Source organism: Drosophila teissieri, chromosome 3L (assembly GCF_016746235.2).
Source record: "Drosophila teissieri strain GT53w chromosome 3L, Prin_Dtei_1.1, whole genome shotgun sequence".
Classification (NCBI taxonomy): Eukaryota; Metazoa; Arthropoda; class Insecta; order Diptera; family Drosophilidae; genus Drosophila; species Drosophila teissieri.
Window position 1 is genome coordinate 8739273 of NC_053031.1, and position 22654 is coordinate 8761926.

General features: G+C 44.1%; 1 protein-coding gene across 1 annotated transcript; it reads left to right on the forward strand.

The window, feature by feature from the left end:
* Positions 1–22389, forward strand: LOC122616071 (glutamate receptor 1). The gene is made up of 16 exons (XM_043791339.1): positions 1–151; positions 1117–1269; positions 1805–1932; positions 2522–2651; positions 10406–10659; positions 11143–11307; positions 13202–13540; positions 13778–13879; positions 14479–14719; positions 15065–15159; positions 15266–15433; positions 17785–17899; positions 19566–20026; positions 20868–21112; positions 21538–21994; positions 22259–22389. Exons 1-16 carry the CDS (start codon positions 1–3, stop codon positions 22361–22363), a joined length of 3309 nt encoding a protein of 1102 aa, XP_043647274.1. The 3' UTR covers positions 22364–22389.
* The last annotated feature ends 265 nt before the right edge of the window (positions 22390–22654 follow it).

A 22654-nucleotide genomic window follows, 5' to 3' on the forward strand; every position in this document is an offset into this window, starting at 1 on the left:
ATGCGCTTTGGCTTAAAGTTGAGCTGCCTTTGGCCAAGCTTTTTATTATGGCTAACATGGAGCAGTGGCGGCATCGGTGGACGGGGAGGCGTTTGGGGACGGGGATGGGGAGTCAGCGCACAGCCATCATTAACCGAGAAAATCCCATTAGGTGAGTAACCGTAACCGTAAGCCCAGTGCATCTGACAGCGACCCGAGCAGCCAGCTCACCTCACCCACCTCTCCTGGCATCCAGGCATCCTGGCATCCGGGCATCCTGGCATCCAGCTATTCGTGTCCTGGTTATGTCCTGGCACTTACTCTTATTTTATAAACGTTCAGCTGCACACGCCTCAGCTTTCTAGGAATTGGCCAAAACGCGCAAAAGTTGCACATTTCCAAAACTCTCAAGGAGCATACCTTTTCAAAAAAAAATATTGATTCAATAATAGTAATATTGGTGCTGCGTTAAAAGTTGTCAAGTGTGTGGGCTTAACTAACTTTAAAAACTAGATCTAGTACTAGTACAAAATATTTGCCATAAGCTGCAATTACTTTTTCCATCAAATATTTGACACAGTTAACTTGTACAAAAAGTTTTTTCTTAAAAGCGAAGAAAAAACATTATTTTTGTACTCGACGTAGACCGCTTTCTGTTGTTCTTTGTCCGAAAAATCATCTTTCAAAACGAAGTTTGCCAGGAGTCAGTTTCATTCTATTTCGTTTTATTCCTCAATTTTTCGTTGGCCACTTTGAAAACTGAAACGCCACGCTTATTAGCTTGCTGCAAACGCCACTTAAAAATTGGCTCAAATTGCCCAACACCACAACAACAACAACGACGAGCACAACAACAGTAGCCTGAAAGGCGGCAACAAAGTTTTTACCAAAAAACAGAAAAATACAGCTAAGGGAAAATTACAAGAGCAACAACACAAATAAAATTCGAGCGCAAAAGCAATTACAAAGTTTAAAGTGCCTTTGCTTTGAACTTAATTGACAATTTCGATGGAACAGCTACCGTTGCCCCAAAAAAGGCCGAAACTTTTCCTCCCAAGTCGAGCACTAACAGCAATTTTACACATCTTTGCATGCTGCTTTCGCTGCCTTTCACCTTTCACCTTCTACCCGGAACAGGTGCCATTTTCGAGCAGGGCACCGACGAGGTGCAATCGGCCTTCAAGTACGCGATGCTCAATCACAACCTGAACGTCTCATCCCGCCGCTTCGAGCTGCAGGCCTACGTGGATGTGATCAACACGGCGGATGCCTTCAAATTGTCACGACTGAGTGAGTATCTGCATATCTGTGCTCGCTCTGAATACTCAATAAGAATTAATTATAAGGAGAAACGCGAACACGAAACTCGCTGGTTAGGCGATAGTTAGTTGAGTTATTGAATTTGAAGCACCTTAAAATTGAATTCATGAGATGCAGCCCATAAATATTGGTGAAAATATATAAATTATGCGCATTTTTAGCAAGTCTGCCATTATATTTTGTTATTTTTTCACTTTCCTTCGATCTCGTCAAGAATTTCCTCATATATTCTGTTGACTTTAATTGTAAGGATGCAAAGTTATGAATCAGTTAAGTTCATTTAACTAGTACAATAATCAAAAAGCTCATTGGAAACTAGTTTCCTTGGCAACAAGTCATTATCTGGAATTTGCTTATAATGAATATCTTAAACCAATAATTCAATATCAAGTTGAACTTAAATCCTTCTGTTATCCTGTGCCCAAAAGACCAAGCTCCAGATTATCTTACACTAAATTATCTTACTAATTATATTTGCATGTGCTCTTCCCGTTCGCTCTTGCAGTTTGCAATCAGTTCTCACGGGGCGTATACTCGATGTTGGGCGCAGTTTCGCCCGACTCCTTCGACACACTGCACTCCTACTCGAATACCTTCCAGATGCCCTTCGTGACGCCCTGGTTTCCCGAGAAGGTGAGCCCATTAAGACATTAATAAATATTAAAGCGAGTGCCAAGGTCGTTTGCCTATTTAAATATGAAATATTATTCATACGCACTGTTGGCTCGCAATATAAATTGGTAACCTTGAAAAGCGCACAAAGCCCAAAGCCCAAAGCCCACCCAAAAAAGCACTTCGCCAGCACAGCTGGGCCAGTTGAAAATATTTATGAGCCGCCCAGGTACAAATCATTATTAATACTAGCGAGCTGGGACCGAGGCGGGTCAGCCTGGCCACTTGTTTCTAATGATGTCCTGGCCCAGGACGTTGCTGTTGGTGTTTGTTGCTGCTGGTGTTGCTGCTGGTGTTGGTGTTGGTGTCGTGTGCGTGCGCTTTAAAAATTTATAACACACTTTTGGCCTCGCTTAGGCCGCTCGCCCAATAAATCAACCAGGCAAATGCCCGAAACGAGCCCAAAACCAAGGCTCCAACAACAATGAGCACTCAATAATGATTCATGTTTACTAACTCGCCATGTCCTTGCGCCTCCCTTTGTCCTTCTCCCCACCGCACTCCTCCTGCAACCGATTTGCGGCTGTTTTCCATAATTTTCGCGTTTTAGGTGCTTACGCCATCGTCTGGCTTCCTCGACTTTGCCCTCAGCATGCGCCCGGATTATCATCAGGCCATCATTGATACAATACAATTTTATGGCTGGCGCAAAATAATTTATCTCTACGATTCCCACGATGGTGAGTACAGCCAGCATGCATACTAATACACGGCCATCAACAGATACAGATATATATGTATGTAGATACATCCGTAGAATGGGGAAGCGGATGCAAAGGAAGTTGAGCGAGTCAATAAGCATTTTTCCGCTTTCGCTTCTTGCAACCTCATCTATGCAAACTATGTAATGGGGGTCGGCAGAGGGTCTAATATAGAATACTGTGCGAAAAATCTGTAATATTTTAGGACATTTATTAATTGAGTGCTAGTGTCAATTATATTTTCTGACAACTTTAAACTTGGTCTCAATGCTTTAAAATCTCATTTAAAAAACTTTTGTCTTCCATCTGAGAAAGAACCAGTTTAATTCTTACTTAAAATATTTGTATAATATTTCCAACTTTTCTTTACTAACCAATAATGCTAGCAATTTAGCAATGACAAAATCTGTTCTTAGTTTTCTGCCAGTGAAATTGTAAGCACTCCGCTTTCCCTCATTCACTGCAGCGTAAATTTGCTTTGTTATAAGTTTCTGCAAGCATTTTCCATTTACCCAGTGCATAAATAAAGTTTAATGACACAGCCGTCTGCATTGATGTCCCCTTCCCCCCTTTCTCCATTTCGCCATTTCTCCATCCTCGCTGACATTTTGCGCCATTGGCAGTTGGACAATTGCTTTATGTGGCCACCGACGACTGGATGGTAGATGGTATGGTGGACAGTGGATGGTGGCATGAAGAGATGTCGGGATGGATGGAGTCTAGTGTCTGGCTCCTGCGTTATTATTATTAATGAATGCCACGTGAAAATCTTTTGCGGTGGCCAACAGCACTCAATCAATTCGAGCCAGTTCATAATCCGCCAGCACCCCCCACCCCACCGCCAAATTGTCTGTCTGTGTTTGTTAATCTCTCTTCATCCCGCTTTCACTTCGTGCCTGTGTTTGTGTGTGTGTGTATCTCATCGGCTGTTTTAAGCCGTGCCAAATGCTTAGTGGCACTCAATCAAATCTGTGGCTTCTTGTTAGCAGCTTAATAAAATCTGATTGCCGGCATATGACTTTAAGAACATAGTGAGAGATATGGCCAATTAATAGGCAATGTGGGCGGAGAAAAGACAAAATTGCCAGGCAGTTTTTCATTTTTCATAAATTTCCATTTCGGCTGCTTGGTTTATGGCCATGTTTACAAGCCAACTGCTGGCACGTAGCGCCTACGTCTTCGCCTTCACAACGTCCCATTGTTTTTGGCCAGGAAACTGCTTTGTCCTGGAATGGCTTCCTCCTTTTGTTTATTCAACGCGCCAACGAGTTTATTACAAAGAAATAGGAAAAACATTTTGCGCCCTGCCACCCCCCAAAAACGAAAAGAATGGTCCAAAAAAAGAAAACTATTTATGGGCAATGGCCGGCTTCAGATACGATTTTTCGAGTGGCATGTAGAACAATCACAACAGAAACAACCATCGATGCAAACACAAACAATATTTCGTTATGGGCTCTTGCCACAGAATCTAATTCATGCGAAGTGGGCCAGCGGCTTATAAGTTTATTCTCGCTCGTATTTACGACTTGGCCGAGAAATTGGCTTACACACATTTTCCTTTTAGCTGTGAAATTATTGTATTTGCTGGCCGCTCTCGTTGGGAAAATTCCAGTACGTGCCATCCCTGCGGCTATGCTTCTATGTGTGCACGAGTGTGTGAGATTGTTCACTAAAAAACACTTGTGCCGCCAGCGGCTATTGGATTTTCCAGACGAGAAAAGCGGGCGGTACATCCACAGGTCATTAAAGAAATCCGCGCACGAGATTCGCCGCTTGGTCTTGGGCCATCTTTATTTTTGGCAGCTTAGCCTTTAAGTCTTAAATTGATTGGTTTGCTAATGCAGGTATATAATAGATAATTCTAACATCATTTTAGACATACGATTTTTAATGGGTAATTGGTTTAGCTTACTGTGAAATGCTAAAATCTTGCTCGTTCGATTTGAGTTTTAATCTTAGTCACAGATGCTAAGAATGTTGTTCGCTGATTCCAAAAATGTTTAGTAAATTATTCAACAGCCCATTTTAACTAATGCAATCTAGTAATATTTTATTTTATTTTAAATATTTAGCAATAATGTTATATAACTTGTATATTTCCCAAAAAAAACAACCTTTGTGTCATCCCTTTGTAAAAAAGGAAGGTATGTAGCAGTCGTGCAATCCTATCGCTTTCCACTTGCACGATTGAAATGCCAAAAAGCAGCACACAAACCGAGCTGAAATAACTTCATTTCAACTGGGGCAATGTGGCAAGTTGGCAACTTGGTTGGTGGTGGCCCAACCTTTTGACATGCTAACTGCTCCGAGCAGCTGTCCCGCTTCCAGTCATCGCCATCATCCAAGCCAGCCACGTCAAATGAGCCGTATAAGCAAATTTTCCCACAGACGACAGCCAGTGCCAATGAATCGCAAAGTATTTGCACGTACGTACGAGACACTAGAACAAATGACATTCACAGGCCAAAGTGACAGGTGGCGATGCTCGACTAGCCGGTTTCCAGCCAGATGCCAGGAACCTTGAGACGAACCCCAAAAAAAAATCACTTTTTTAATTCAATATTTGTTTTATTTCTGTCTGGTTCACCAAATCATTAATTTCTTTTTGCCTCAAAGGGAGCGGGTAAAATGTTATTGTTGCTTGCTTTCTATTGACGTCAGAAAGCAATTTTCCATGACCCCTTCAGTCACGTTGCTTGCCACCGTTGCCATCGATATTTCTGTATGAAAGAGCATACAATCAACAGTCTGCAATGAAAGTAAATGTCTTACTTACATGTACGTATCTGTGTATATGTATACATATATTTTTATTTATGTATATGTGGGCCATGTGTGTCCTGGCAGCTGCCGAAAATGAAGCAGGAATCTGTGAATAAAGAAGAAAAGCGTTGAGTAGGCGTGGTGCTGCCCATTGCCGTGTTAACAGCACATTGACTTGCCGTGAAATGAAATTTATTACGGGGGCCAGGGCGAGAAAAAGAAAATAAACATTCCACGCAGGAGTCGCAGATACAGATACGAAGCAGACAGCGGCACAGATACAGATTCAGATACAGATTCAGATTCAGATGCCAAGAGACAAATACGCAGATACTTTTATATGTGTGTCCTGATGCGTGAGCTCTTTTAAGGACATGTGGGAATCTGCTTGCTCATGCTGCAATGAATATGTCAGCAGTTCTCTCCAACTGACCACTATTGTTTATTAAAGACTCCAAAATACAAGGCCTAGGTATTAAAGTTGAACCCAACGGCTAATCAATGCGACCCTTGAACCCTAACTGCAGAATTATGCAAATGGTTTTCGTTTATAGATGAAAGACTTGATTGTGTTTTTGGCCCCCAACAAAAAATAAAAACGGGAATCCCCATTGATATCTACATCAAATATGTATATGGCATGCCAGTGCGATGTTCAATATGAGTGGTTTGTGGGGATATAAAAATCTGAAAGGAATCTGTGTTGGAGTGGGCATCATGAATAATAAGCGAGCGCTGATTGTTGCCACCATAGAGCGTGTTATATAATTTAAATCACAGATGAATTTGCATAAACTGCGTCAAATGGCAGCGCAAATTGCGTTAAGACAACGACAGCAACAACAACGGCAACGAGCAGCAGTCCTTGGCCAGAAAATGGAGACGAGAGGCCTCCAGAGTTCCGGCTGACTGCCATTAATTTAACCATTATGGGGTTTACTGCGCTTTCACTTTCATGTTATTTGATACATTTAATGCTGCCAGCTACCGCCATTCCCCATCACCCATCACCCTTATCCCCTTCTCCCCCCCTTTCGAGGCCATTGAAAACATATGCGCAAAGCCTTTGAGCTTGTCAGCATAATTTCCACCAGTTTTTCCCGCCAGTAACCAAACGAGGCCGCCAAAGACGACGCAGTTTGTAAGTAATTAAAGCGGCAAAGTTTTTGATAGCACAACAGGCGGGACGAAAAACGCGGGGACCAGTAAAAAAGCCATAACAAGCTGCTAAATTGGGGCGTGGCACGCCCTCTGGTGTATCCTAATTACGGGCAGTTAATGCATAAAATATGGGAATATTCGGTTTTGCAGTCAATCGGGAAATGAAAAACCAGTCAAGAGTATGGCTTCCCTTTGGCCATCACTTTTCCCGCAACTTTCCTCGTAGTAATTACATTTGTTTATACAGCATTTCCATTCCCTGTTGTCAACTTTCTCCATAAAATATGCTGCCGAATGTCTTCGTTGTTGACTGTGTGTGTGCGTGTGTGTGTGTGATATCTGATGTCCGCATCCTGATCCGCATCCGCATCCGAAACTGTTGCCCTATCTGTGTATCTTTGCATCTGCGTGATGTGAGCCGGTGTCGCTATCAAAGGCAGCAAAACTTCATTTCCGCAAAACTAACTTTTGTTTAACATAACAAATTGTCTTGTTTACTTTTCGCATTCGAGTGAAAGTTGGGCGTGGCACTGTGGCACTGTGGCACTGTGACAGATTTGCATAGCCACTGGAGAGATAGTGGCAGCATTGAGTGGCAGCCAAAGCCGTGCAATCTTCTTCTCCAGGCACTTTTCAAATTCAATTTCGGATTCACTTTTTTTCTTTGCTACTCGAAAACCAATTGAATTTGGCCCGGTGGTTTCCAAAGGAAAAATAAATATAATTGGGAATTAAATTCGTTACATAAACGAAAATGAAAGAGCATCGGCCACAATTCGAAATAAAACAATAAAAATGAACGGAAATTCTCAAACACACACAGATACACACACACACACAGAGAGATAGGAAAGCGGATGGGGACTTGAATTGGAATTGGGATTCTGGGAGGGATGCCAATTTCGAGCCATAAAGTCGATAGGCAAACGGGAAGTCGGGTAGGTCGTCGAATTATATGCGGCGGGGTGAGCCACAAAAATGTTTTGATATCAAAAATGAAATAAAACAAAATCCTCGGCCGCAACAGCATGCTCTTCAATTACACTTTCGATTTTCCGATTCTCGCACATACGCACACAGATACACACACTGATACACACACAGATACACACACAGATACACACACAGATACACACTTACGCACATACGCATACACCAAATCCGAGCGGCAAATCTCAAATCGAAAAAAGCACAAAAATCAAATCCAAACACAAGCCATGCGAATGGAAGCGAAATGGATGGGGTTCGCTGGCAAGGAGGAAGTGCCAGCAAATGAAATTGTATAAAAGGCAAGGCAGAAAATTTATTGCACAACGAGCGGAGCGCACAAAAAATGGCCGCTCACTCATCCACACGGACACACTCACACACCCACACACACACTCATTTAGGAGATATAGAATCGGGGAGTCTCTGTATTATTCAGGACAATTTGATACCCCGAAAAGATGTGTGCAACTGCAAAGAGTGCCGATGTTCATCATCCATTGATTAGAGTTGATTAGAGTGTATGTGTATGTAGAGTGCTTTCCATTTAGAAATTCTCTCTTCATGAAACCGTAGTAGTTATAGTTACTCATCAATTTATTTACTACAAGTGCTATATACCATAGGAAATTTATTTGAAAAATCTAAAACGAATGTCAAATATAAGTGTGAATCTAGACGTTTTTTAAAAGAATCCTATAAAGAAGATTAAAACAGGATTGTGCTAACTTAAATCATCGAGTGAGACATATGATACTGAGTATTCCTCTTTATAGAGACAGTTGAAACCTTGTCAAATTTCGCATGGCCCCAACTACCCATGGATACCCTGAAACTTCGGAAAATATATCTGCTGTTCCCCCCCACATAGTGCAAATCAAAGCAACAACAAATTGGAAAAGTATTGAGTACGCTACGCCCGTGCGTAGCAGTGGGCGTGGCAAGTAGCAACAACAGCAACAGCAGCAGCAGCAACAGCGATGTCTAAATCAAAATCCAGCAAAAGCCAGAAGCAAAAAGCAAATCCCATTTTATCCGCAAACATAAATTGAAGGCGCATTGGAGTTGCACCGCCATGTCTCATGCGACATCCACCAGAGAGCCAGTCGAGATTTCACCATCCGCACTCAGTATCCTTGCTGGCTTTTCCTTGGGTTTTCCATCGCCGCTCCTTCACATTTTCCCCATCGTCTTTCGCCATTCGCCATTCGGCATTCGCCTTTCTTTGTTTGCTGCGTAGCTGTAATACAAATCATCTGTCCGTCTGTCTCTGAGGCTATCTGTTTGTACGTTTCCCTCGGTCCCAGGCGCATTGAATCGTTGAGTTTTGACTCGTAAAGTTTGAGGAAGGTCCTGCGGGAGGACGAGCAGAAGAAGAGCTGAAGGAGAACTGAAGCTCGAAGGCCCAGTGCTCGGTTTAAGTGCGAATGAAAGCAGTTAGTTGCAGCCATAACTCAATAAGCACAAATGCAAATTGCGCTGCCAGAGGATTCGCCTCTCGTTCGCATATCGTGCTAACTATAGAGCCGAGGATAATGCCGGAATACGGACTACGGTATACGGTATACGGTATACTGAATGCGAGGGCCCACAAGGATAACGACGTTGCTGGCAAGTGGTCCAAAACTTGGCCTTGCCTCGGGGCCCTGGCATTGCAAACATGCCGCAGTTGGCCTAAATTCTGGGGCCCATCCAGAGGTATCTGCTGGATTCGCAGTGGCATGTGCGCATCCTTGTATCCGTTTTCGGTAAATTTCAAATTGAAACTGATTTTGCTCCTTTGGCTTTTGTTTGTGGTGGGGGGGTGATGAGGGAGTGTATGGCCTATTTTTAGACAAAGCAAATGTTTAGGCCCAGGCGACAAAGAAAACTGAAGCTTTGAGTAGGCAGATTTGAAAAGACTTAGTCGGAACTCAATGAAGTTCAGAAATTTAAAGTGAATGTGCTTAAATGTGGGCATTAAACCATAGAAATTCGATGAAAAACTCAAAAGATCGTAGTGCAATCAATGGGTTTATAATCCTTTTTGAGGAGCTTATATTTTAAAAAGCAAATGAAAGTCAATCACCACAGTGCTTTAAAGTGTGAAATGAAGCCTTGTTTCTCAGTTTAAGTGGCTTGCCTTCTAAGTTTTATTGAAATCGATTATGTACCACTTTTTAAAGTTTTCAACTGCCTTAACTAATACGAGTAACAGATTTTATTAAACATTAATAAACATTTATTAACACTCAGGAATGGCACCTGAATTGCACTTTATTCTGCTCACAATAAGGTCTGGTCACAATTCGCTGGAAAATTGAGATGAGCGCAGTTGATAGCATCAGCTGATTAGCAGCGGTTTCAATATTATAAGGAGCTTACATCCGAATTAAATTCAATTCACTCCAGACGAGCTTTGTGCGTAAGCAGATTTCGGCGTGAACAACGCGCCGCATTTGATTTCTCTGATTTCTCGTCGGGTGGATGGTACTGGATAGCATGGGATTGGGTGTGGGTATGGGTATGGGCATAGCCCCTTGTCTGACCCCCATCCAAGCCTTTGGGCTTCCTGTGAGTTGCAAATGTTCGTCTTGTTGATAAGGGACTGGGACCCAAAGGGCCCGGGGCTTATTCCTTTCCAGTGGCTAACGACTCGCAAAACTGTTGATGGCTGTAATTTGTGTGCCCTCAGCTAATGCATATCCATATGTATCTGAATCTGGATCTGGCCATATGACCGGATGGGCCAGAATGTGTGTAAATTTGCCCTGAAACTCAGTTAATTAACAGGATCACACTTGATAACCCCTTCCCACCCTCCTCCCCATTTCCCGCAGGTCTGCTGCGCCTCCAGCAAATATACCAGGGACTGCGGCCCGGCAACGAGTCCTTCCAAGTGGAGCTGGTCAAGCGCATCTCTAATGTCAGCATGGCCATCGAGTTCCTGCACACGCTGGAGCAGATCAGCCGATTCGAGAACAAGCACATCGTCCTGGACTGCCCCACGGAAATGGCCAAGCAAATACTCATTCAGCATGTGCGTGATTTGCGACTGGGCCGTCGCACCTACCACTATTTGCTGAGTGGTTTGGTAAGTGTTGCTGCCCCCAAAAACCCAAAGCAACCCAAAGCCCTCCAAGCAGGACGAAAACCAATGCTACAAACGATCCGAAAACCACCAAATTTACATCAGGGAATAGTGACAAAATATACTCAGTGCTTTTTAAATAAAAGGAAATGTTTAATTTCTGCTTAAGAACTTTCTTTCCAAGATAACCAAATATATATATACTCCAGATCATAAATAAATTAGTTTAAAGTAATATTGAATCCAAAATATTTGCAGGCATTGTATGGCACATCAGTTGCTTTGTGATTCATACACCCATATAAATTTTATAAATATTGTATAATTATAATTTTGTTATAGGGTTCATTTAACGTGCCTATAATAGCTTCTATTAATGTTTTGCAATTTTGGACGCATAGTTAAAGCCCTGAACCCAACCTCCCCCCGAATTCTCGCACTGCACCCTTATCAACCCAACTCCAATTCCATTGTCTTGCTTTGCAGGTCATGGACGATCGCTGGGAGAGCGAGATAATCGAATTTGGCGCCATTAACATCACGGGCTTCCGCATCGTGGACACGAATCGGCGGCTGGTGCGTGAGTTCTACGACAGCTGGAAGCGCTTGGACCCCCAGATGAGTGTGGGCGCTGGCCGTGAATCGATTTCGGTGAGTAGCCATAGCCCTAGTCCTAGTCACAGTCACAGTCACAGTCCTGTCCGAACGAGGCCAGCACACACTTATTTGCCAGTTAAATATTTGCGGGGATTTAATGTTTGTCCAGAGAGAGAGAAAGAGAGAGAGCGAGAGACACAGAACTGTAGCATAGTTTGCGGCGCTTTGTCGCCGCTTTGCGCTCTGTTTGCACTTGTGTTTGTGCCTCTGTGTTTGTGTTGCGTGTAGTCAAATACTCGTCTAGTATTCTAGTATTCCGGCGACAGATTCCAGATTTCACTTTTTCCAAGCGGCCAGGAGACAGATAGCTATCGCACAACTTGCAGTCAAAGGCACATGTGTCCTTGTCGCTGCTGCTCCGTTGTCCTTGTGAATGCTGCCTTGCTGCCGGGACACAGACACATACTTTATGGCAAGATGTGGAGATAGTTAACAGAACTAGGAAATAAACATGCACGCATTTAAAGAACTATTAAAAGTTAAAAAAAAGTATAGCCTTTATTTAAAACTTATCATGTTTGTTTTGTCTTTACTTGTTTCCACATAAAACATATATTTGCTGTTTATTTTCGAAAATATTACTTTAAAGTTATAGAAATGTAATTTCCTTAGCTTTCATACTGGCGTTTAGATTAAGCTTGTTATTTTAAGCCTCTTATTATATTAGCCTAATCACACATTTTCTACACTAACTGTAGCTCACAAAATTTCTTTGAGTGCAAAAAGGACAGCCTTGTGGCAGCAGCAAGTTGGTTTATTTTGCGCTGGCTGGCTGTTTATATTTGTATTTCCTTGGCATTATCCTTGTTGACAAAGATTTCACTTTGTGGCGCTTAAGCGTTAGTTGAATCCAGCTGCAGGACAGTTCGCTCCGGTCCGCTTCTGTATGGTCTGTATGGTCGGGTCCGGTCTGAAGCGATGTCCTTGCTGTTCAACCCGTTCCGGTCCAGCGGGCCGCTGCTCTCTTTGGCAGCACTTGTTTGTTTTGTTGACTTGTAGTGTGTATGTGTGTGTCATCTGTGTGTGTATGTGTGCTGGGGGAAATTCACATTAAAGCCTTTGTGTGGCATTCCCTTTCAGTGCACTCATTCCATGTTTGCCCAACTGCCAGTAGGCCAGTTTAAGGATAAGGACTCGCACAGCCAGCCAGCCAGCCAGCCAGCGGCTAAATATTAAATCAAAGTTATGCCCGCTCTTTTGTGTGCGTTAATCTGCGACACGTTTCATTTCAACTCTCTCGGGTGCCTTGGGCTAGCCGGGGCTTAACCCCTAGTTGGCAAACACCTGCTGTTGCTGCTCCGGTGGGTTAAATAAGGCGAAAGATAGCTCTGCCCCAGAGGGCAATGGCTCGCAAAATTGTGAATAACAGCGTGTAATGCACTCATTAAATGCCAGCAGCTAAGCCACCTTACCAGTAATGAATCCACGGGGGGCTTTATTGACTGTCATCCACACCCACCACCCCCTATCCCACTGTATTATCCCCAAATCAATGCTTCTGGGCTGAGATTATAGTAAATACCTGAATACCCTAAGCATACTTATCATATGCGAGAAAAGGGAAATCTTTATCAAATCTTTATAAAATGGTAATAAAAATAGCATTTTTCTGATTTATATACAAATCATTGCTCATTTACTAATTAAATAAATAAAACCCTTAATATCTATGAATATCTTGTAAATACTTCTACAAGCTTTAAATTCTAAGGCAAACTGTTAAGTGGTTCAATATAATAAGTTATGAGTATATTTGTATATTAGCTTAGAAATATAGTTTTATATTATTTTATATTATAGTTTTATTATATATATAGTTAAGATATTATCTTTACAAAATACTTAATAGTTTGTACATTTTTTAATTTTTCTTTCCACAAAACCTCAGGCCCAAGCGGCGCTCATGTACGATGCCGTGTTCGTCCTGGTGGAGGCGTTCAACAAAATCCTGCGCAAGAAGCCCGACCAGTTCCGGAACAACGTGCAGCGTCGCAGTCAGACGCTGATGGTGGCCCAGGCGGCGGCCTCCACGTCCAGCGATGGCTACAACTACAGCGCCAGCGGTGGTGGTGGTGGTGGTGGAAATGGTGGTGCCGGAGGTGGATTCGCTGGAAGCGATTCTGGAGGATCCGGTGGCATGGCCTCGCGAGCACTGGACTGCAATACGGCCAAGGGCTGGGTGAATGCCTGGGAGCACGGCGATAAAATATCGCGTTATTTGAGAAAGGTGAGCTAGAGCCATTGATGTTCGCGACGCTGATGTGGACACAATGTACCAACATCATCGACATCGATACACCTGCCAGCCGTGCAAACTGACAAAGCAATTAAGCACATACACGGCAACCCACTTCCACCCACTTTCACCCACTTCCATTCCCATTCCTGCTCCCCATCAATGCTCCTATTTTACGGCCCACTCGGCAGTATAGGTATCTCAATGTTGGTATCTTTACCTTCGCAGGTGGAAATCGAGGGCCTAACCGGGGACATCAAATTCAACGATGATGGCAGACGCGTCAATTACACGCTGCACGTCGTCGAGATGACAGTAAACAGCGCCATGGTATGTGTTTTGTGTTCTGTGTCCTGTGCTTTGTGTCCTGCGCTTTGTTGTCTAGTGTTGTTTGGGGCTGTGTGTAATGGTCCGCGCGGCGTTAAGCCATCCGGGAAAAAAGTTAAAGCCGTTGCGCTGTTTTGCACTGTACCACGTCTAGGGACTAGTTTTCACGTGGCTACTTTCGGAGGAGAAAAAGGAGGTAGATTTGTTGTTCGAAATTGAGACTAGATTTTAGATCTACTACTCTATTAGTAGAACATGCTGAACATTATAGAACTTGTCTGAATGCAAAGCTCACAACTTAGTTTAACTTAATACACATATAACTTGTATATTCAATTTTGATAGAAACCCAGTTTTTTACTATCAGTGCAATTTGTAACTTACCCAAATGAACAACGCCCAAGCCAAACGCAAAATAAGCTGCTATTTCCGATGTTCTTCGCTTGGGAAATAGAAAATATTTCAGAGTTAGGCAAATATCGATTCCATTTGCTCCCTTGTGGGCAGCTAGGTGTCGATGGCTGCATTATTTATGGCCTGCCCACCTCAGTAATTTATAATCTTTGGGGGCATCTTCTTCTTCGTCGCTTCTGACAACGCAGGTCAAGGTGGCCGAGTGGAATGACGATGCCGGACTGCAGCCCCTAAATGCCAAGTACGTACGATTGCGTCCGCACGTGGAGTTCGAGAAGAACCGCACCTACATCGTGACCACGGTCCTGGAGGAGCCCTACATCATGCTGAAGCAGGTGGCCTTTGGCGAGAAGCTGCACGGCAACAACCGCTTCGAAGGATACTGCAAGGACCTCGCCGATCTGTTGGCCAAGGAGCTGGGCATTAACTGTAAGTGAATGCGCGATGGGCAATGGGCGATGGCCTGCTTAATCGGCCGTGAGGGTAAGCCCGCTCACGATAGCAGTGCACTTAAAAAAATTATTTTGTATTTTATGAGAATGAAGTACGAAAGTGTAGTTGACTACCTACTAATTTAAATGGTTCAAAAATGATTAGAAGGCAATTTTTTACAAAGCCAAAGATTTCCTTTCAGTTAGTTAGATTAAATGACATTCATTTAATTACCAAAAATGATTAGAAAAGATTTTTACTTTTTATAATACAATTTTTGATATTTTTTTTAAATTAAACTAACTTATTTGCTAACAATTTCTCCATGTGTGTGAATTGCAGACGAGCTGCGCCTGGTCAAGGATGGCAATTATGGCTCCGAGAAATCCAGTGCCCATGGCGGCTGGGACGGCATGGTGGGTGAGCTGGTGCGCAAGGTAAGTTCCTCCACCCGGGGCCATCACTTACCCCTTCCCGTTCCCTTTCCCCCTTCCACATCCTCTGAGAGGAGCCAGCTACCAAATGAACTTCTTCGCATTGCAGGAAGCGGATATTGCGATTGCCGCCATGACGATTACCGCCGAACGCGAACGTGTCATCGACTTCAGCAAGCCGTTCATGTCGCTGGGCATCTCCATCATGATTAAGAAGCCAGTGAAGCAGACGCCCGGCGTGTTCAGCTTCATGAATCCTTTATCACAGGAAATTTGGGTGCGTATATGCTAGGTAGTTTCCCCATTTCCCTATACCCCCTTTCCCCCTTTCCTTTGGCTGCATGCACTTTGCCTCATTGGCGCTCAGCGAAGCGATGCAAGTGGAGATGGGTATTTTACACCCGGATTTCGCGACTGCGATTGTGGATTGTCCAGGAGCCAAGAGCACTTCATTCCAGACGTAGTCGCCACCATTGATATAGTGACACTTGGCACTGCCTGCAAATTTCTAATTATTTGCCGTCACTAAAACTAAAATGGGACTCAGGCTGAGCACATAGAGCAATGTGTTTATTTTCACTTTGGTAACGAGTCAAAGTGTTGCAAAAATCGCGCTGCATACAAATGAGTAAAGTTGTTAAACAATTTCTTCATTTCTGCTTCTATTTCGCCGCCGTTGCCTGGTAATTTTTACGCTTGCCAATTTTTTTCGCCCCTATTTTCATTATTTCCAACGGCGCCTTTTCTCGATGGCTCGAAGAAGGCTGCTGCTGGTCGGGGAAAAGTTTGCGGCAAAAGTTTCGACTTGTATATTTATTTCTTCTGGTTTCGGCTTCAACTTGGCACCACGTAAGCTCCCAAAGTTTAATAGAGTAAACGACAAAGTTTTTTGTGCTTGTGCCACTGTTTGCCTTTTTTAACATTACTCGCATAAACAGCAGCACAGCACAGTAGAGCACAGCAGAGCACAGCAGAGCACAGCAGAGCACAGCAGAGCACAGCAGAGCACAGCACTTCGTGTCCATGGGAGTTGTTTTCCCGAAATTACGTGGCCGTCAAGTTTTAAATTTAACGCTAGTCTCTGGTCCGAACTTTGCCGCTCGAGGCTTGTTTAAATAATGGCGAGCCATCAAATTTGTATGAGCGCTTAGTTGATGTTTATGTTGCACCCGGGCTCACTTCTTCCGCTACTAAAAACGGTGGCAGGATAACTGGGTAGACAATTAAACAAATTAGATGGGCATATCCCCAATCTTTTGCTGACTGCTACTAATGCGCTGTAAATGCGCAAAATTATGGAGACGACGATGATGACGATGACGACGGCGACGACGACGGAGGCCGTTAAATTTACGCACAATAAAAAATTCATAAAAAGGGGCACAGCCCGAAATCAGAATCTCGAAAGTCAAAGAGTGTTGACAGCGCGACAAACGCAAAATTAAATGCTAATAAAAGTCGGCGAACGGCGCGCCAAAGTGAAAGCTAATGCGTAATTTGACATGAGCTAAAAAAAAAATTACAAATGCAAATTAGTTTCCCGGGGTTCACGAGTAACTCAACCGAACTCCAAAGATGCCAACGAAAGTGTAGCGGGCCAAAAAGGCAAAGCCAAAGCAAAGGCAAAGGCAAAAGCCAAGGCGCAAAGTTAACAAGCTAATAAAAAAGTCTTTTACAAAAAATTTATCATAAATTAAATGAAGCATTTCAGCTGCACACTCACTCTAACTCACCCACGCGCACCCACACTCAAAGCGGCACAATCCTGCTTAGGAGAGTGTGAGTGTGTGTGTGGTGAAGCCATTCAGGCATATGAAAGCGGCGGCGTAAAACGACAAGGACACACCTTTCCTTCCGCACAAAGGCGCTTGCCATGGCAGCCATTCAGGTGCTGACAGCTCCCACACACACACAAACACCTGACTTTGCACTGGGAGAAAAAGTGATACAGGTCCATAGATATGCATGTGTCACAGCCAGTTAAGCTACTAAAGTGATGAGTCAGAAACAAAATACCCCTTATCCTCCACGGGAAGCTTGATCCTTATACTGCAATGAGCTGGTTCCTTAAAAATAATATTTACTTACTTAAACTTTTTTGAAAATGATCATAGTTTTTGTAAATTAATCTGAATTTTATTCTTCAAAAACCTCTATTATCCCTTAAACATATATGTTTTTTAAAACAGTATCTTATGCTCCACAAGTAATCTTTTGCAACCAATTTTTCTCCGTCCAGTTGCTGCAACAACAGCGGTGGCAAATGTTGCAAGCGAGTCGACAGCAGATTTTCTGCTCCTGTCGATGTCCTTGGGTGCTATTGTCTGGCTCTTCCTGCCTCGAAAGCGCCTGCTCCCCCCGCACCATCGCTCTATTAGGTTAATGTTTCGTTATTTTCTAGGAAGCCCCGGCCGCTTCCGCTTCAATTAGTTAAGAAAATTTAATGAAAAAAAGCAGCAGCAGTAGCGGCTGCTTGAACAGGTGCCAGGTATACCAACCAGCCATCCAGCCAGCCTTCCATGTCCCCAGTCACGAAATTCATGTCTCATGTTTAGCAACCATCCCTACAGCGAACTTTCTTTTCTTTCTCTTCTCTCCCTTCTTGCTTTCACCTGCCTTTGCCAACAGGTGAGCGTCATCTTCAGTTACATCGGCGTAAGCATCGTGCTTTTCTTTGTGTCGCGCTTCTCGCCACATGAATGGCGCCTCGTGCAACAGTCGCCGCAGCAATCACAGTCACCAGGTGAGTACTGTACGCACACCTGCCTCTGTGCCACCTGCCTGGGCATTTGAATATTGAATTAAATTGCCCGCTTAGCAAAAAGTTCGGAGTAGCAATCTTTTAATACGCGGATTTCGTAAATGCGCTTAAAAGTTGGCATTAGCTTAGTGGAAATGTAATTGTCTCAATTTAGAAAAGGGAAAATGTGTTGAGCGCAATTACATTTCTATTTTTACGGCAGCTAAAATATCTATTAAGCCATTGAATTATTTATACAAAATATGCATATATACTAGGAATACGTAGAAGTTAAGTAAAAGTAACTTAAATTACTGTCTTAGCTCAATAAAAAATAACTTATTAACTATTTAGGAAACTAGGTATTTTAATTAATATAAAATGATTTATTTTGTATTTAAAAAAGTCCTTGTTGTAAAATTACCTATTTTAAATAGTTCATTTCAAATACTAAACTCATAATAATAATAATTTAAAGGATTAACTCATTCACCTTAACGTTCTGTTTCTACTGATTGGTTTTGAGTAAAGCGTTATTATGTTACTTTACAAGACACAATTTATCTCGAGTAGAAATGTGACTTCAAGTGGACAATTTCTTTGAGTGCATCCTAACGAGATATGTGCGTTAGCCAAAAAACGATGATTTTAGGCGGAAGACCCGAAAATCCCGTAATTGTATGCATCTGCTACAACTTTTGACTTGTTTTGCATTCGATTTTATTTGATTTCAGTGAAAATTCAATTATTTCAATCCAATTTGCCACTGGCACTGCTGTTTTTTGCTGGAATTCAGTTGACAATCGAGTGAATGAGCGAGTGCCAGCTATGCATGAACTGGGGGGCAGCTAGTCAGAGTGAGAGAAACAGAGCCGGCGTTGTGGAGTGGCTGTTCATAACAATCTATTGACATCCTGCAAAACATCCTTAATGTAATTTTAGCGGAAAGTAAACAACATTCCGTATGCAGGCAGCGTTTACAGAATGTGTAAAAACGAAGATAGATAAACACAGAGAGGGACCCAGTGCCACAGAGTGGGACAAAGGCGAGTGCAAAATGAAACCTGGCAAGGACTATGCTCATGCTGTATGAAAAGGACACGCCATGCAGGCAGTGGAATCAGTGGAATCAGCATCCACATCAGCCTCACGAGCAGGACTCGCTGGGTAAAAGGACGAATGTCATCACATCTCCGCCTGGCAGTCAATGGCTTTGCAATTGAAGCAAATGGGGAACAGAGACTTGGCTATGGGTTTGATTGCATATCAATTAGAGCAGGCGCAAAAAGCCAAGCCAAACGAAATGATTGAAACTTGGACAGTCGACATGGGCACGTACTGACAACTCACTCCCTGTTTTCCGCATCCCATTCACACTGTGCAAACGAACTAAATTTAGAATGATTAATTATCTTCTTGAAAGGATTTTAGGTTTCTTAAAAGTTACTTATTCAAAAAGTAACTACTCGTAGTAGAACATCTAGAACACTTTTAATGTTCTTGACACATATTACTGTATTATTACTTCGATTTTACTATATAAGCTGTTTTTTGGGCTAGTCTAGAGTATGGAACTTTTCTCACTGTGCATTAGCAGACTGCGTTTGCCGTCTGCGGTTACGTTTTGCGGCCAACTCACCGCCCCCTTTTCCGCCTGATTCCCTTTCAGATCCGCATGCACATCACGAACAGCTTGCCAATCAGCAGCCGCCCGGCATCATCGGAGGTGCACCACTGCCCCCTCCGCCGGGACCACCCACTCCGGGCGCCCAGACGGCAGCGGGAGCAGCTGCCTTGCAGGCGGCCCTCTCCGCCGGAAGTCCCGGATCCGGAGGCACCTCATCGGCGGCGGTCAATGAGTTCAGCGTGTGGAACTCCTTCTGGTTCTCGCTGGCCGCCTTCATGCAGCAGGGATGCGATCTGTCGCCGAGGTCCGTGTCCGGACGGATAGCAGCCGCCTCGTGGTTCTTCTTCACCCTGATACTCATCTCCTCGTACACGGCCAACCTGGCCGCCTTCCTCACCGTGGAGCGCATGGTCACGCCGATTAATTCGCCGGAGGACCTGGCCATGCAGACGGAGGTGCAGTACGGCACGCTGCTGCACGGCTCCACGTGGGATTTCTTCCGGGTGAGTGGATTCTCTGATTCCTGTGCACCGAGTGAAATTAATTGAGCCATGCACTTGACTTAAAAGTGGGTCAGCATATAACATAGAATGATTCACCTCCCTCGATAGTTCTAAAGTTATGAACCTATCTTAAATATCACTAAAAATAATGGTAAACCATTTACGATTTTTCTCTGTGCATACATACATATGTACCTACCCATTTGATAGACTCCCTATGTAATTGCCAGTCCCGATTGCCTAGCAGCCAAATTAATTTGGGGGTGCTCATGTCACACTCATTTGACAACCGCACAATGGCCAAATCAAAGACAATAAAAGCCAACAACAGCCAAGACCTAGAAAACCATTGGAATCTTGCTGGCTGAGCCTTTTCAGACGTCAAAATTGAGAGGAGCGCCCAGCCGGGCCACGAATTAATTTGTGTTGGATGGGAAATAAAAAGCAATTTGCCGCTGCCGTTCAGCAATCCACATTCCATTTCTCCGGCTGCCGTCAATCGGGGCAAAAATGCAAAAGAAATGGGACGCAATTCTATTTTTTATGGCTACATTTATTTGAGATGCTTTTAAGCACACTTACGCTCTGCTGCCCCGCCATGTGAGCAGATATATTTCTATATATTTAAGTATACATAGTATGTATATCTCCGACAGCAGTTGGTAGGCAACTAGGCACTCGGTTTCTAGCATTAAACTGATGGATGTCTGAGCAAAAATGGGGTGTCCCTATGCGTCTGCATTCGACTGTGCCGGGATGCCGGGGCGTATACGCTATATTCGTATCCCCGTATTCCACAGTCCGTACTTTATATTCCCGTTCGCCTTTTGTGTGCCCACAGCGCTCCCAAATCGGACTCCACAACAAGATGTGGGAGTACATGAACTCGCGCAAGCACGTCTTCGTGCCCACCTACGACGAGGGGATCAAACGGGTGCGCAACTCCAAGGGCAAGTATGCCCTCCTGGTGGAGTCACCCAAAAACGAGTATGTGAACGCCCGCGAGCCCTGCGACACAATGAAAGTGGGCCGCAATCTGGATACAAAGGGATTTGGCATCGCCACGCCGCTCGGTTCGGCGCTCAAGTGAGTACACTGCGGGGAAATGGGGTCAACTTAGGTGGGGTGCTCAGTTTTTCACTTTAAAACATGGGAAATTATGTAAAATAGAATATTATACCATAAATTTCAGGAAACTTTGCTTTTTTATGGCAATTTAAACACTACATAACTATTATTTATTTAAAATATATAAGATAGCAATTTATAGCTTTTTTCAAAGAATGTATTTCGTTAAATTTTTAAGAAAATTAAATTTTTTTAAAATTTTGTTGTAAAATTGCCAAAAGTACTTGTTGTGTAGCTCCGGAATCTGGGTGACGTCAGGGAGTCAGAAATTGATGCCTTTTACGGCGAGAAGCGTGGGAGTTTTGAGCCAGAGATGAAAGCTAACCCACATACTTAACAAAGGGCCTACATTTTCATTTCCATTCCCACTCCCCATTCAACAGGGACCCCATCAATCTGGCCGTGCTGACGCTGAAGGAGAACGGCGAGCTGATCAAGTTGCGGAACAAATGGTGGTACGAGAAGGCGGAATGTAGCCCCCACAAGGACGGTGAGACCTCGCACAGCGAACTGTCGCTGAGCAATGTGGCCGGTATATTCTACATCCTGATTGGCGGCCTGCTCGTCAGCGTATTCGTGGCCATCCTGGAGTACTGCTTCCGCAGCAGGGACTCCCGTTCCGCGTCCGGTGGTTCCGGCATGGGCATGGGCATGGGACTGGGCGGCGTGGGCAGCGGCAGTCTGGGCAAGGCCAATGGATCCATGATGTTGGGTGCGTCCAGCGCCGTGCCCGGCGGGATGCCGTCCTCACATCAAAGGAGCACGCTGACGGACACCATGCACGCCAAGGCGAAATTGACCATTCAAGCGAGTCGCGACTATGACAACGGACGCGTTGGGGTAAGTTGCACTCAAAGAAAAAATATTTCCCTAATATTCTACTTTACATTTGAATGTGGCTTTAGAAAGCAGTTATAGCATCATATTTATCTTTTCCTAATAGCCAAAACTTGCATATTTTTAAATGTTAATGCTTCTACTGTAACATAAAGAGTGTTTTTTTTAGTGTAGTGCATTTAGCCAGCTTAGAGAGGGCTAGAAATGCGTTCTATTTTTAACGCACTTGCGTTGTGCAACCGAGCATTGATTCTAATCCACGCACAGTATCTCAATTGCGCCTCGTTGCAGTACTATCCGCCCGCCCAGCTCTCGGCCACGCCCCCCGACGCCGGCGACTCCCTGCACATGAACGCCCACGGGCAGGTCTGACACGAGCATGCGCAGGAGTCGCGCCTCTGACGCACTCCCTGCGCGCCCACGATCCGCCGCATAATGGCCAACAGCCGCCAGGAGACGGAGAAGATGATGGGCGGTGGCCACGGCGGCACAGTCACCGTATCCGTTCCGGCCACCTGCTCCAGCAGCATGAACGGCAGCCACGAGGGCAGCCTCACGCTGTCGCCGGGCAGCGGGAGTGCCACCCTGATGCGCCACTCGCCGGACATCAACCAGCATCCGTATGGCAAGTAAGTGCTCGGATGGGTTGTTAGCCATAAGGAC